Source organism: Macadamia integrifolia, chromosome 9, assembly GCF_013358625.1.
Source record: "Macadamia integrifolia cultivar HAES 741 chromosome 9, SCU_Mint_v3, whole genome shotgun sequence".
Lineage (NCBI taxonomy): Eukaryota > Viridiplantae > Streptophyta > Magnoliopsida > Proteales > Proteaceae > Macadamia > Macadamia integrifolia.
Genome location: NC_056565.1, coordinates 18,053,916 through 18,067,771, shown reverse-complemented (window position 1 = coordinate 18,067,771; position 13,856 = coordinate 18,053,916). Strand labels below are relative to the sequence as shown.

General features: G+C 40.8%; 2 protein-coding genes across 2 annotated transcripts; both read left to right on the top strand.

The window, feature by feature from the left end:
* Positions 1-4,234: 4,234 nt before the first annotated feature.
* Positions 4,235-6,017, top strand: LOC122087931 (cytochrome P450 89A2-like). Its single transcript, XM_042657068.1, has one exon. The coding sequence runs from the start codon at positions 4,309-4,311 to the stop codon at positions 5,845-5,847; it is 1,539 nt and encodes a 512-aa protein (XP_042513002.1). The 5' UTR covers positions 4,235-4,308; the 3' UTR covers positions 5,848-6,017.
* Positions 6,018-11,167: 5,150 nt separating this feature from the next.
* On the top strand, positions 11,168-12,986 carry LOC122088450 (cytochrome P450 89A2-like). The gene has a single exon (XM_042657719.1). It carries the CDS (start codon positions 11,302-11,304, stop codon positions 12,841-12,843), a length of 1,542 nt encoding a protein of 513 aa, XP_042513653.1. The 5' UTR covers positions 11,168-11,301; the 3' UTR covers positions 12,844-12,986.
* Positions 12,987-13,856: the final 870 nt, after the last annotated feature.

Sequence of the window (13,856 nt, the reverse complement as noted above, 5' to 3'; positions counted from 1 at the left end):
TTTCGATTTCTCCACAAGCTCACGGAATAGAGGGTGGGCAATGATATTGGACCTGATAAGGTATCCCGGCGAGACTTCCCGACGTACACTAGGTGAAATCCTACCAGAACATTTCCGATATTTATTTATTGACAAACATTTCTGATTTCTCCACATGCCTACTTCAAGGGTAGGCATTTTGGGATACCCGATCTGCAGTTGCAACGCATTTCGTCCATGCCCTGGGGGTTCGGGGGATTTTTTATTCTCTCCATTCTAAATGGATCATGTTCAGGCTGGAGTACCTCGCTCCAACTCTCCAATTCCTCACCAATCTCTGTATTGTTCTCTTCCTTATATAGAGTATCGACCGTTTGATCCAATGCTTGGGTTGCTGACTTGCTTCTGGATCTGATTAGGGAAAATCAAACCAATCCCCCCCCCTCAAATGGACGAATGGTGATATTGAATCCAATGGTGGCAATGCAGACGACTTCTTCCCCATGGTTCTGGTTCAAATTCCGATGCACAATGAGAAGGAGGTAGCTTTCGCCTCTCTAAACTCCCTTGCCCATGGTTTTTCATCCTCTTCTCTGTTTAAAATTTGGCACATTCCAGGGTTCAAGTCATGATGCTTCTCTCTCAAGTGGTTGTTGCTCTTTCGAGTCTCACTCTCACCCTCCATGGTCATTGCTACTTCAATTCTCTCTCGATAGCTGTTGCTCCTTCGACTCTCGGCTTCAATGGTTGTTCCTCCTCCGATGCTCACCCTCAATGGCTGCTCTTCCTTCGATAAGACCTTCAAAGTCGACCCTCAATGGCTGCTGCAATCTCGTTCAATAGCTATTGTAATCTCATTCTAGGGTTCAAAGATATTTCATAATAGAGTAAAAGAGGTGAAAACGATGAGAAGTGGTTTTTTCATTCATATTTGGTGTTAGGGTGAAAAGAGTAATTTTCATTTCTAAACTAACAGGTGTTAAAATTTACCGGTATGTTTGGTATTTTTGAAAACTTAGAATGATATCTTATATAAGATTAAAAAATAGAGGTGGTACAAGATAATTTTTGAGAGAAATAAATGGGAGGTTAGAAGGATAAGTTTCCATACCTTTGGCTATATGGACTTTGACTTAGAACTTTGTACAAATGGACTTTGACTTAGAACTTTGTACAAGAGAGCTATCCGCTCTTATGGACTCAATAATTATGTCTGCCATGAGAGAACATTTTGAGAGATTAGGAGCTATTTAACTGCATGAGATTGATGCTCATAAAGGTTCTTGTAAGGTAAAACTTCAGAGAGTCAATTTTAGAAAAAATCTTTATGAAGGAAATTGATAAACAAATTCATGAGCTCAGATAAAGCCATAGTGATGATTCTGATTGAAAATTTTAGCTTCATCAAGTAAACGGTGGCAAAGCTATGTGGGCTTATATCATGCAAATGAGAGATATAACAGCTCAGTTGAAGATTTTGCATATCGTTCTTTGTAGACTCTGGATATGGACATCTCAGAGTATTTCTTAGTATATTTTATTTTTCTTCTGTTGTTAGTTTAGTAATGTATTTTTTTTAACTTTTGTAACGTCCTGACCAACGACTTAGTGTCTTTCTTTAACACGTTTATTATAACTTGTTACTTCTTGTGGTTGCATAGGAACAAGGTCACTATGGAGTCACGAATCCCAAACTCAGTTCTTGTAATCTCATACCTTATTTCTCTTAATTGTTACTGCTATGTCTAATAAATCTATGAATATATTCGGATGGGCTATCGCTCTTTTCTCTAAAGGACGATGCTTGTTTTCTCTTACTCATTATGTAATGATAGGAGAGGGTACTGAAACAATGGCACAGGGACTTCTGATCGGGTTCCACGACTTTGTCGAGGTAGGATGGGAAGTGCACAAAATATGGAGTGATATGGCTGGTCTTGGGGAGTTAATGATCCCTGATAATTTTTTGAGGTGGCCTATGGCCATCTTTCCCCTTAAAATTGACCTGGAAACTAGTTTATTTAAACCTATATTTTGGTGTAAAAAGTTGCGATAAGATAGTTAATATGATGAAACTGATGGCCTACAAGACGATGATAGGAAGAAGCAAACTTATGAATATAGTCTAATTCCATCTTGTTGCTTAGGTTTGTATCTTTTGTTTTTCGAATAAATAAAGAAGTGGTTTCAGAAAAAGAAAAAAAAAAATATAAATTATATATATATATATATATTTATATTAAAAGAACTCCAAGTGTTTCTCTTTTTAGTTGGGAAAGAGGAACCTGAAAAGGATTGCATCCGGTGAAGAGAGATATTAAAAAAAAAAAAAATACAAATGGAGTGGAGACAGAGAAGAAGGTGGAGTGAATTTATTAATAATAACAAAAAAAAAATGGCATGGAGGAAATAAAAAGAGAGACGAATGCGTCGACTATAGGCAGAGGGATTGAAAAACAGTGCATTGAGAGAGAGTAGAAATGTATGGGGGTAAGTGGCAAGTTGGTTCAATGTGAGAACAAGTAATCGTGTTCCATTCGATTCAGTTCAAATTTATGCTTTTAACCCTAAATCTAAAATGAGAAGAGATTCATTTTTTAAATTAAAATCAAAATCAAATCAATTTTCTTCGGTTCAAATTTAAAATGGATGGTTTTGATTCTAGTTTTGGTTATAAATTAACACTTGCAATTTTATTATTATCAAGGATACAATTTTGTCATTTCAATTGTGTAATAGTAAAATGCTCAAGATAATAATAATTTTTAATACAGAGAAAGGGATAATTAGGGCGAATTGGAGATTGTGTGGATAGGCACACGGTCTGAGGTTCGATTCTCCATCTGTGCATATATGATTTAAGTGGAGACCGTGACAGTGGGTTGCTGCTCTAGTTTCCCGGAGGATTAGTCGAGGTACGTATAAACTGGCCTGGAAACCTTGGTTAACAAAAAAAAAAAAAATTACAGGGAGAGCAATAGGCACATTGCCCACGTGGAGTAAACTAATAAACACCACTTAAGGGAGCTTGTGAGACATGATATAAGATAAGAATGTGAAGTTGAAACCGGAACCGTTTACATCGAAATCATGAAATCGTTTATTAAATTGTTCAGTTTGTTTTAAAAATTGAAACTGTAATTTGATTTTGGTATTAAAGTTTAAACCGTTGGTAAACCATTGAAATAAATTGTTAAACCGATTAACATATATGTAGTAAGTTTATGTCATTCATTGTTAAGTTTACATACATTTTAATAAACACATTTAAGATTATATTAAACAATTATTTTAAAAATATATATAATAATAAACAATTCAGTCCAATTTTACAATTTACATTCATTTCACTAAAAAGGTTAAAAGTAATGAAGTTGTTTGGATAAAAAAAAAAAATAGAAAATATAAGAAAACCGTTTGAAACTGTTTAAACTGAAACCGTTTCTAAAGGGTTTTGGTTGTAATATATGAAACCGTTTATTACATGATTGGATTTTAATTTTACCTAAAAAATCTTGCACCAAATCAAATCAAACTGTTTGCACCAGAACCGAATCAATTAACACCCTTAATATATGAGGGGTAGTGGATCATTTCAAAAGGGAAAGAGAAAAACAAACACAACGCCTGCTAGCTTGTGACGAAGAGATAGGATCCGCTGCTTGAATGATCACCTAGTCGTTCGAGTCAACGATCAACACCTGTCTCACTTTATGTCATTACAAAGATAAAGAGGGATATATCTGAGAACAAAAAAGACAAGTGTTGGTCGTTGACTCGTACGATCAGGTGATCGTTCGGGTAGCAAATTCATTTTCTACCACGAACGAACAATGCCGAGCCTTTTTCAAATATCATATAAGTACATTTTCGAATTATTTAAAACATTATTTTTTATATTGATTTAAGTTTTTATGTAAATAACATAAAAAATAATGAAAATAATATAACAAATTTTAAATACAACTATCATATAAGTTCTAGAACAAAATGATGGCCTCGATTCTCCTATCTTAACCGTTAAGAAAATCACATGACGTGGATTCACTATGTCCTTTTAAGAAAATTATATGACGTTTGCGTTTGGGTAAGGACTAAAGAGAGAATATCGTGTAAATTGCAGCTACAATACGGGGAGAATCATGGCCATGGCCATTCACATTCTTATCATATCCCTACCCCACTCCATCCCAAGAAAATATCCAAAACTTTCTCTTTTCAGAAGAGTATGAAAAGTCAATAACTCATTAACGTGTGAAATTGATAGAGGCTCACCCTTCACCTTAAAACGCCACTTCGTTTCTGGTTACTCCTCCAAAAGCCCCAATAATGGAGTTCTGGTTTCTTCTCATCCTCTCCCTCTGTCTCTGTGCAGCCCTCAAACAGATAGTGGATCTCGTTTCTCACAAGAAATCCAATCAAACAAAGCTCTCCCTTCCACCAGGGCCTACGAAAGTACCCATAATCGGCAGCTTCCTCTGGCTTAACGGATCGTCGTTCTCACAAATTGAGCAAATCCTCTGCAACCTCCGCCACAAGTATGGCCCCATCCTCACCCTCCACATCGGGTCACGACCATCGATCTTCATCACCAACCACTCCCTTGCACATCAAGCCCTCATTGAGAATGGTGCCATCTTTGCCGACCGCCCACCGGCTATCCCCTCCTTTCGCATCATCAACAGCAATCAACACAACATCAACTCCGCCCGCTATGGCCCTCTGTGGCGGCTCCTCCGCCGGAATCTCACCTCCGAGATCCTCCACCCTTCTCGGGTTAAATCCTTTGCTCGAGCGCGTAAATGGGTCTTAGAGATGTTAACTGAAAGGTTCAAAGATCATGTCGAATCTGGGGAGCCCGTGCGAGTGATGGATCATTTCCAATACGCCATGTTTTGTTTGCTGGTCTTCATGTGCTTGGGAGAAAAACTCGATGAGAAAGTCATCAGAGAGATTGAAGAAACACAGAGGACTATGCTTGTCAATGGGGGAAAATTTAGAGTCTTCGCTTTCTTTGGAAATTTGGGGAAAGTAATCTTCAGCAAACGCTGGCAGCAATTGCTCGAGATGCGCCGCAGACAAGAATCTGTTCTCATTCCTTTAATCAGAGCCCGCAGAGAGAGGAAGGAGAAGAAACAAGAGAACCCAGATGAATTTGTAGTCTCTTATGTCGATACACTATTTGATCTTCAAATCCCGGACGAAGGAGGACGAAATTTCTCCGAGGAAGAAATGGTGACTATCTGTTCGGAGTTTCTAAACGCCGGTACCGACACAACATCTACGGCGTTGCAGTGGATTATGGCAAACCTAGTGAAGCACCCAGAAATCCAAGAAAAGCTCTATTCTGAAATTGAAGGATTTGTTAGTTCAGGAGAAGAGAAGATCAGAGAAGAGTATTTGCAGAAGATCCCATATCTGAAGGCAATAGTGTTGGAAGGGTTGAGGCGACACCCACCAGGGCACTTCGTGCTGCCACATGCTGTCACGGAAGATATTGTGTTGGATGGACATGTCATACCAAAAAATGCTGCGGTGAATTTCTTGGTTGCTGAGATGGGGTGGGACCCAAAAGTTTGGGAAGATCCGATGGAATTCAGGCCAGAAAGATTCTTGAGTGACAAGGGAGAAGTGTTCGATATAACAGGGAGTAGGGAGATCAAGATGATGCCATTTGGTGCAGGAAGGAGGATTTGCCCTGGATTAGGGTTAGCTTTACATCACTTGGAATATTTTGTAGCGAATTTGGTCAGGGATTTCAAATGGACGGCTGTGGATGGTGATGATGTAGACTTGTCAGAGAAGCTAGAGTTCACAGTCGTGATGAAGAACCCATTGCGAGCCCACATAACTCCACGGGTAAAATAAGAGATCATCATCGTTTGAAGGCGAAACATTTCCTCCTCCGGGGTAGAATATTCACCGTTTTGTCTTCAAGGTTCACAAACCACTATAAATTTTACTTATAAGTATGCTCTATGAAATTGTAACAATTATTGTTTTTCTGTAATATTTGACCCTTGAAATCTTTCGTGGTATATTATTTTATGGGAAAAGGCTAAATATGCTAACCCATTACCCAAAAATTAGGTATGCTTACTAGCTCTCACAGATAGAAGATAAAAGATCTCATCTGTTCATAAACTATTGTTTTACAAAACCTTCTCAATATTGCGGTTCCACGTCTTCCTTCCTCTTCTTTTTTTACCTTTCCTTTTCCTCACAGTCTCCAGCTGCCTTCATTCTGAAAAATTTTCCCATCCCTGTTACCCTTGGTGCATGGACCTCGACTGAGCAATCTGTATAGATGAACTACCGACTCTTATGGACTCAAATATGACGATTACAAGAGAACAAAAAGGCAATAAAGAAAAGAGATGTAGGTGGCAACTCAATGGGAAATCTAGGAAGGTCGGGTGTTGGTGTTCTCCGTGATCATGAAAGTAGACGTGTTTTCTCGTTCATGAGATTCTTGGGTATTAGAAGAAATTACAGTATAATTTGCAGCTCTCATGGAGGGCGTCTAACAAGCAAAAGAATTGGGGGATTTTAGCATTGTGAATTGTCCTCTCTGCACATTGTTACACAGAGGATAATCCTACATTGTTATAGAGAGGATAATCCTACTATAGATTACCTAGAAATTTTGGCGGCAAAGTCTAGAACTTTGACATATATGGTCGATTTTCTTAGGCACATTTTGGAGGAGTTAGCCATAGAAGTAAATTCCTCGTCTAGATTTAGAGTTTTCTAGTTAACAATTGAGGGTCCACTAATGGCAATGCCAAAGGTGGGCTCCCTCTTTACGTCGAGTGTATTTTCTGGTTAAGTTTTTCCTCGTCATTTCTTTTGTAATTTTCCATCTTTTTTCTTAATACAAATCTGATCATTTAGAGAGAGAGAGAGAGAGAGAGAGAGAGAGAGAGATAGGGTAACCGCCAATTTGGTTAAGCATGAAAACAGGTGATTCGGTTTGATTCGAATTGAGTTTTTAACCCTAAAATCAAAACCAAGAACAGAATGAGTTTTGAAACCCAAATCAAACTGATTTTTTTATTCGATTTTTAATCGGCATGTTCTTGTTTTAAATTGGTACCCTTGCTTTGGTTTGATTTCTATTTGCGTTTATTTGACTTATTTTTATTTTTATAAGTGTTTGGTATAATTTATAGCACTTATTTCTATTTATAATTGATGAGGCAAAATATGTCTCCTTCCTCAACAAGGCTGAAGCGTGTATGCAAACCTGAACAGAAGAATGACCCATCACCTCGGCCTCTCCTCGTACCGAGCAGCCACCTCGACCTCTCCTCATGCCAAACAGCCACCTCGCCCTCTTCTCGTGCAGATCAGCCACCTCGGCATCTCATCAGGCCGTGCTACCACCTCGGCATCCCATCAGACCATGCTGTCACCTCGGCCCTCCATCAGGCCGTGCTACCACCTCGGCATCTCATCAGGCCGTGCTATCACCTCGACATCCCATCAGGCCGTGCTACCACCTTAGCATCTCATCAGGCCGTGCTATCACCTCGACATCCCATCAGGCCGTGCTACCACCTTAGCATCTCATCAGGCCATGCTACCACCTCGACATCCCATCAGGCCATGCTACCACCTTAGCCCTCCATCAGGCCATGCTGTCTCCTCAGCATCTCATCAGGCCGTACTACCACCTCGGCCCTCCATCAGGAAGTGCTGCCACCTCAGCTCTCCATCAAGCCGTGCTGCCACCTCGGCCCTCCATCAGGCCGTGCTGCCTCCTCGGTCCTCCATCAGGCCGTGCTGCCACCTCGGCCCTCCATCAGGTCGTGCTGCCTCCTCGGCATCTCATCAAGCAGTGCTGCCACCTTGGCCCTCCATCAAGCCGTGCTGCCACCTTAGCCCTCCATCAGGTAGTGCTGCCACATCGGCATCTCATCAGGCTGTGCTGCCACTTCGACATCTCATTAGGCCATGCTGCCACCTCAGCCCTCCATCAGGCTATGCTGCCACCTCGGCATCTCATCAGGCCGTGCTACCATCTCGGCCCTCCATCAGGCCGTGCTGCCACCTCAGCCCTCTATCAGGCCGTACTACCACCTCGGCCTTCCATCAGGCCATGCTTTCACCTCGACCCTCCATCAGGCCGTACTACCACCTCGGCTCAGCACCGTCAAGTAAGGCACCCAAAAACGTGCACACATCCACTCCTACATTCAAGGAACGTGATCCCTGATCACGGGGGTAGGACTTTATCCATGCACGTCATCAGAGGCATCCACCCTTCTCACGACTTACACCTCCAAGATCAAAGGGGAATATTCTCAGAACATGCCCTGGAACCCAGAATATTTTCAGAATCATAGAGCCACTCCCCTCAAGGAATCTACGCCGAAACTGGGCTCTCCCCAAACGCCCCTCCTTCTCTCTCCATCAGCAGCCTATAAATACCACGGTAAGCCTTCATCATGGGTGATCGATCAATCACTTCTTTTACTGGAAAAGCTCTCTTGAGTATCTGCTGTGGAAAGATCTAACTTAGGCATCGGAGAGTCCCCTGTCGGGTCAGCCCTACTCTCCCCTGTCATCCCTTCTATGCAGGTCGGCTAAAGCATTATGAACTGCAGGGAAGATCATCCGGTTAATTTTTGCCGCATCAATAATAAATTAGAATAAATCACAAATCACAAATCACAAATCACAAATTACTCTCAAGATATTTGTGATTTTTGGCAACAAATCATTTATGCTAGTTTTTGCTACCTTAAATGAACAAGTGTGCTAAACTACTCAAAATCAATGATAAAAAAGTAACTTCAATATGTTTTATACTTTTCCAATAAAAAATCTCAAATCCTATCATCTCTCTCGCTTGAAGCTCAAAGCTCAAAGCTCAAGTGAAAACTGAACTCTATTTTCTCATTGTATAATCTATTTTATAAATAGTAACCAAACGAATACTATTTGTGGTCCATAATTTATTGTCATAAATAATTTATAAAAAATAGTTAATAAATACAAATGGAAATCATACCAAAGAGAGCCTTAATAAACATGCTTCTTAATTTATAATAGCATTATATTAAGTACACTCTCATTATATTGATTTAAAGTACTTTTGAAAATAACATAAAAAAGAAAAGGGAAAAGATTGGGTATGCCGCCGATATCAAGTATGCTAGCACCCATTGTGTCTATCTCTCTCTTCCCTTTTTCTGAAATAACCCATATATCCTTCCTGAATGATACTCCATCATGTGTTCCTATTGGTGTTATCCGCTAGCATACTTGATATCGGCGGCATACCTATCCCTCTCCCAAAAGAAAATTAGGAAATTAGGAAAAAGGTTGGGTACATTGGTAGTGTGCCTAGCATGTCTGTCTCTCTCCCCCATCGGAAATGATTCTTTGCCCTCTATTGTCCCACACTCATGGTGCATGCCATCAGCATGGAGCACATGGGTGTCGTGCAAAAACCAAACCCTTCAAAATTTTAAGGGAAAAACAACATCGTCTAAGGGTTTGTCCTAGGTCAATGCTTCCATTCGTCTATCTCACTCCACCACATGTTAGAAGACAATTTCGCTCCTTACTTGGGGGAGAAGAGAGACACCCAAATAACCACCCCCAAAATTTTAATGGAAAAAGAACATTGACCAGTCGTGCTCTTTAAGAAAAACATCTTGTGTAGGGAAGCTAATCTACGGTGAAGTGCAGTGAAGCTCCTGCTGTTGACAGGTGCCCAACTCTCTATTAACAACTAAGGATGTTTGCCCAAACCGTGCCCCTGCTCAATCCATTGAAGCTGGATACAATCGTAATACCCCACCCGATTCCACTATTCCAGGGACTTTTATTCCCAAATAAAATTCCTTCCTTCATTATAGAGCTCCAGATCGAGAAGCTCGCACAACAAAACGTAAGTACAAAAAATAAAACCTGAAACAATTAAAGGAAAGAAGAAGAAGAAGGTGAAGAAGAATAAGAGAGAGAGATTGAAAACCAACAATGAAACAATCTGGTGGGTATTAGGTAGGGGTGTCAACTGGTCGGGCCGGTCAGATTTCGATCGGGCATAATCGGGCTTGAAGACTTTCAAAGGCTATACCGTGTCCGCCCATTTAACTAATTGGGCTTAGTTATTGAGGGCATGGTACACTTTATATTCGGTCGGTCGGTCTCGGGCTATAGTCGGGCTACCTTAATCGGGCTTTAGTCGGGCCTTAACCGGGCTACGGACATATTTGATGTTAAACGGGCTTTAACCGGTTTTTAAACGGACCCTCTTTAAAATGTGCTCTTATATTCTGGCCCACTCATGCAAGCCCAAAAAAATGACAATAAATCAATGAATGATACCAAATATAACCATTATTTAAAATGTGAACATGTCTTTTACTTTTTAGTTTTTATTCTTTAATTTGGGGGGTAAAATAGGTATTCTACAATCATTAAAGGGTCAGGCCAAGTCGATGCACAATAGGCCGGTCTCGATCCGGCGTTATTCAATCGGTCTCGGTCGGGCGCCCGACGGTCCAAGTAGCAAAATCGAGACCGACCATTTATAAACGGGCCGGGCTCAAGCCCGACATATTTAATAAACGGTCTGGGCCAGGCCGGTCTATAAATGGTCGGTCCCGATCGATTTAGTCGCGTCAGACCACGAATTGACACCCCTAGTATTAAGACTGTATTCAACAAGAACGGTTTGATGGAGCATTGGCCACATGTCCGCAAGAGGAGCTGCCCTACACCACATTGCAGATTAACTTCCCTGGAGAGGTCCATCCTTTACGCTTAGACGCAAGCTTCTTTTACCCTGCCCTTGTGTGGTCCACTCCACCTTTTTTTTTTTTTTTTGGATGAAAGGTCCACTCTACCAACTCTCCCTTTAATGCGTGGTGGTCTGGTACTGTAACCAAGTGATTGGTTAGCGTTCTCTTATCCTTTTATTTATTTTTATTTACGTACCCTCTTTTGATACACCTATCAATCTCTCTCTAGCCCCGTTTAACCATGTATCAAATTACGTTTTAGAAGAAAAATACATGACGTCGATTCTTTCTCCAACCAAGGAAACTCAAAATAATATGATGACGTTTGCGCTTAGGTATGATGGGGGGAGAGATTCATGCCCCTCCATTCTCATGACCTTTACGGCGAATAGATTCCAGAATTCTTTTCTCCATCACATCCAAAAAACCATTTCTGGAGTCAATACAATACCGTGTAAATTTGCTAGAGGCTCCACCGCACCTTAAAATGCCATTTCGCCCCTTCCCATTTCAGCCACTTCGTTTCCGTTTCGTTTGATTACTTCAAGGTCCAAAATCCCCAATAATGGAGATCTGGCTTGTCCTCATCTTCTCGCTCTGCCTCTGTGCATCCCTCAAACTATTAGTCGATCTCTTTTCTCACAACAAATCCAAACATAAGAAGCTCTCTCTTCCACCAGGGCCTCCTAAAGTACCCATAATCGGCAGTTTCCTCTGGCTTCAGAGATCCTCCTTCTCACAAATTGAGCAAATCCTCAACAATCTCCGCCACAAATATGGCCCTATCGTCACCCTCCACATCGGGTCACGACCATCGATCTTCATCACCAACCACTCCCTTGCCCATCAAGCCCTCATTGAGAACGGTGCCACCTTTGCAGACCGCCCACCGGGCATGTCCCCTATTCGCTTCATCAAAAGCAACCTATACACCATCAACTCCGCCTCCTATGGCCCTATGTGGCGGCTCCTCCGCCGGAATCTCACCTCCGAGATCTTCCACCCTTCACGGGTTAAATCCTTTGCTCAAGCTCGCAACTGGGTCTTGGAGACGTTAACTGAGCGGTTGAAACATCATGTTGAATCTGGGGAACTCGTCCAAGTGATGGATCATTTCCAATATGCCATGTTTTGCTTGCTAGTCTTCATGTGCTTGGGAGAAAAGCTCGATGAGAAAGTCATCAGAGAGATCGAAGAAACACAGAGGACCATTCTTCTCAATGCGGGAAGATTCAGAGTATTTGCTTTGTTTGGAAAATTGGGGAAAATAGTCTTTAGAAAACGCTGGCACCAGTTGCTTGAGATGCGCCGCAGACAAGAATCTGTTTTCATTCCTTTAATTAGAGCCCGCAGAGAAAGAAAGGAGAAGAAACAAGAGAACCCAAATGAATTTGTAGTCTCTTACGTCGATACACTAATTGATCTTCAAATCCCGGACGAAGGAGGTCGAAATCTCTCCGAGGAAGAAATGGTGACTCTCTGCTCCGAGTTTCTAAATGCCGGTACCGACACGACATCTACAGCATTGCAGTGGATCATGGCAAACCTGGTGAAGAACCAAGAAATCCAAGAAAGGCTCTATTCTGAAATCCAAGGATTTGTCAGTTCAGGAGAGAAGAAGATTAGAGAAGAGGATTTGCAGAAGATCCCATATTTGAAGGCGGTAGTGTTGGAAGGGTTGAGGCGACACCCACCAGGCCATTTCGTGCTGCCACATGCTGTCACTGAAGATATTGTGTTGGACGGACATGTTATACCAAAGAAAGCTACGGTGAATTTCATGGTTGCTGAGATGGGGTGGGATCCCAAAGTCTGGAAAGATCCAATGGAGTTCAAGCCAGATAGATTCTTGAGCAAGGAGGGAGAAGAAGTATTCGATATAACAGGGAGTAGGGAGATTAAGATGATGCCATTTGGTGTAGGGAGGAGGATTTGCCCTGGATTAGGGTTAGCCTTACATCACTTGGAGTATTTTGTGGCCAATTTGGTCAGGGATTTCAAATGGACGGCTGTGGATGGTGATGATATTGATTTGTCAGAGAAGCAAGAGTTCACAGTCGTGATGAAGAACCCATTGCGGGCCAACATCTTACCAAGGGTAGAATAAGAGACCATCACATTGGTTCAATTATAATTCTCTTCTTTCTGCATGTAGAATATCCATATTTGATACGTCTCCTAGGAGAATTTGTGTCTAGAAAATATTCGAATCTATCGAAAACTAAACAGACACGAATATAGTTACTCTAATCTTTGACTCATAGTTATTCAATTCATTTAACTATCTGACAGTAATAATTCAAAATATTATATCCTTTATGTGTAGGTGTGCAAGTTTGGCCTTGAGAGTTAGAATCCATATTGGCCCGCCTTGGATTCGATTAGGACTTTGGTTAAGATTTCTGATTTTATGGACAGAGTAGGGTTGAAAAGCTCAACTTGTTCTAAATTTTTAACTCTGATTTATATAATATAATTCAGTGATGTCATCCTTTATCCTAAATAATGAAAGCTAGACATAGATTCTTCTGGTCAAATGTCATGAACGTCAATTATTGTGTTGCACTTCATAATTTTAATTGTATATTGATTTTTTTTTTTAAATGCATAGAACACAAATGCCAAAACGAGATCAAAGAGGACTAGTCTGACCTTGACAAAAATCAGGATCAACTAGGGTCGGTCGGGTCGGGTTGGCATGAACCTGACACGATTAAGCTTAGGAATGAGCCCGACAGATTTGGATTGGACCTAAATTGAGTCTTGGAGATCTAGGAATGGGTTGGGTTTCAAGAAACCTAAGGATGTTTTACTTCTACGTATGTGTGCATTATATTTAGTAGTCATTTTGTCTTTTGTTTGGTTTCTTTAAGAGGGAATATCACTCCCTTCCCTTGAACTATAACAAAATATCAAGTTCCTCCTACACATTTTAAAAAAATATCATTGTCCTTTCTATAAACTCAAAGATTCTATTTTTCGAGGTGTGAAAATGTGTCCTTTCTATAAACTCAAAGATTCTATTTATCGAGGTGTGAAAATGTTGTTAAGTCAACTATTTTTTTTTTTCTAATACCAAAACTACTCCTTACATGTTGAAAAGCAATTATGCCCTTTATG

What these genes read in the sequence shown, in the direction of transcription:
- LOC122087931 (XM_042657068.1), top strand. Translation starts at nt 4,309, where the DNA reads ATGGAGTTCTGGTTTCTTCTCATCCTCTCCCTCTGTCTCTGTGCAGCC.
- LOC122088450 (XM_042657719.1), top strand. Translation starts at nt 11,302, where the DNA reads ATGGAGATCTGGCTTGTCCTCATCTTCTCGCTCTGCCTCTGTGCATCC.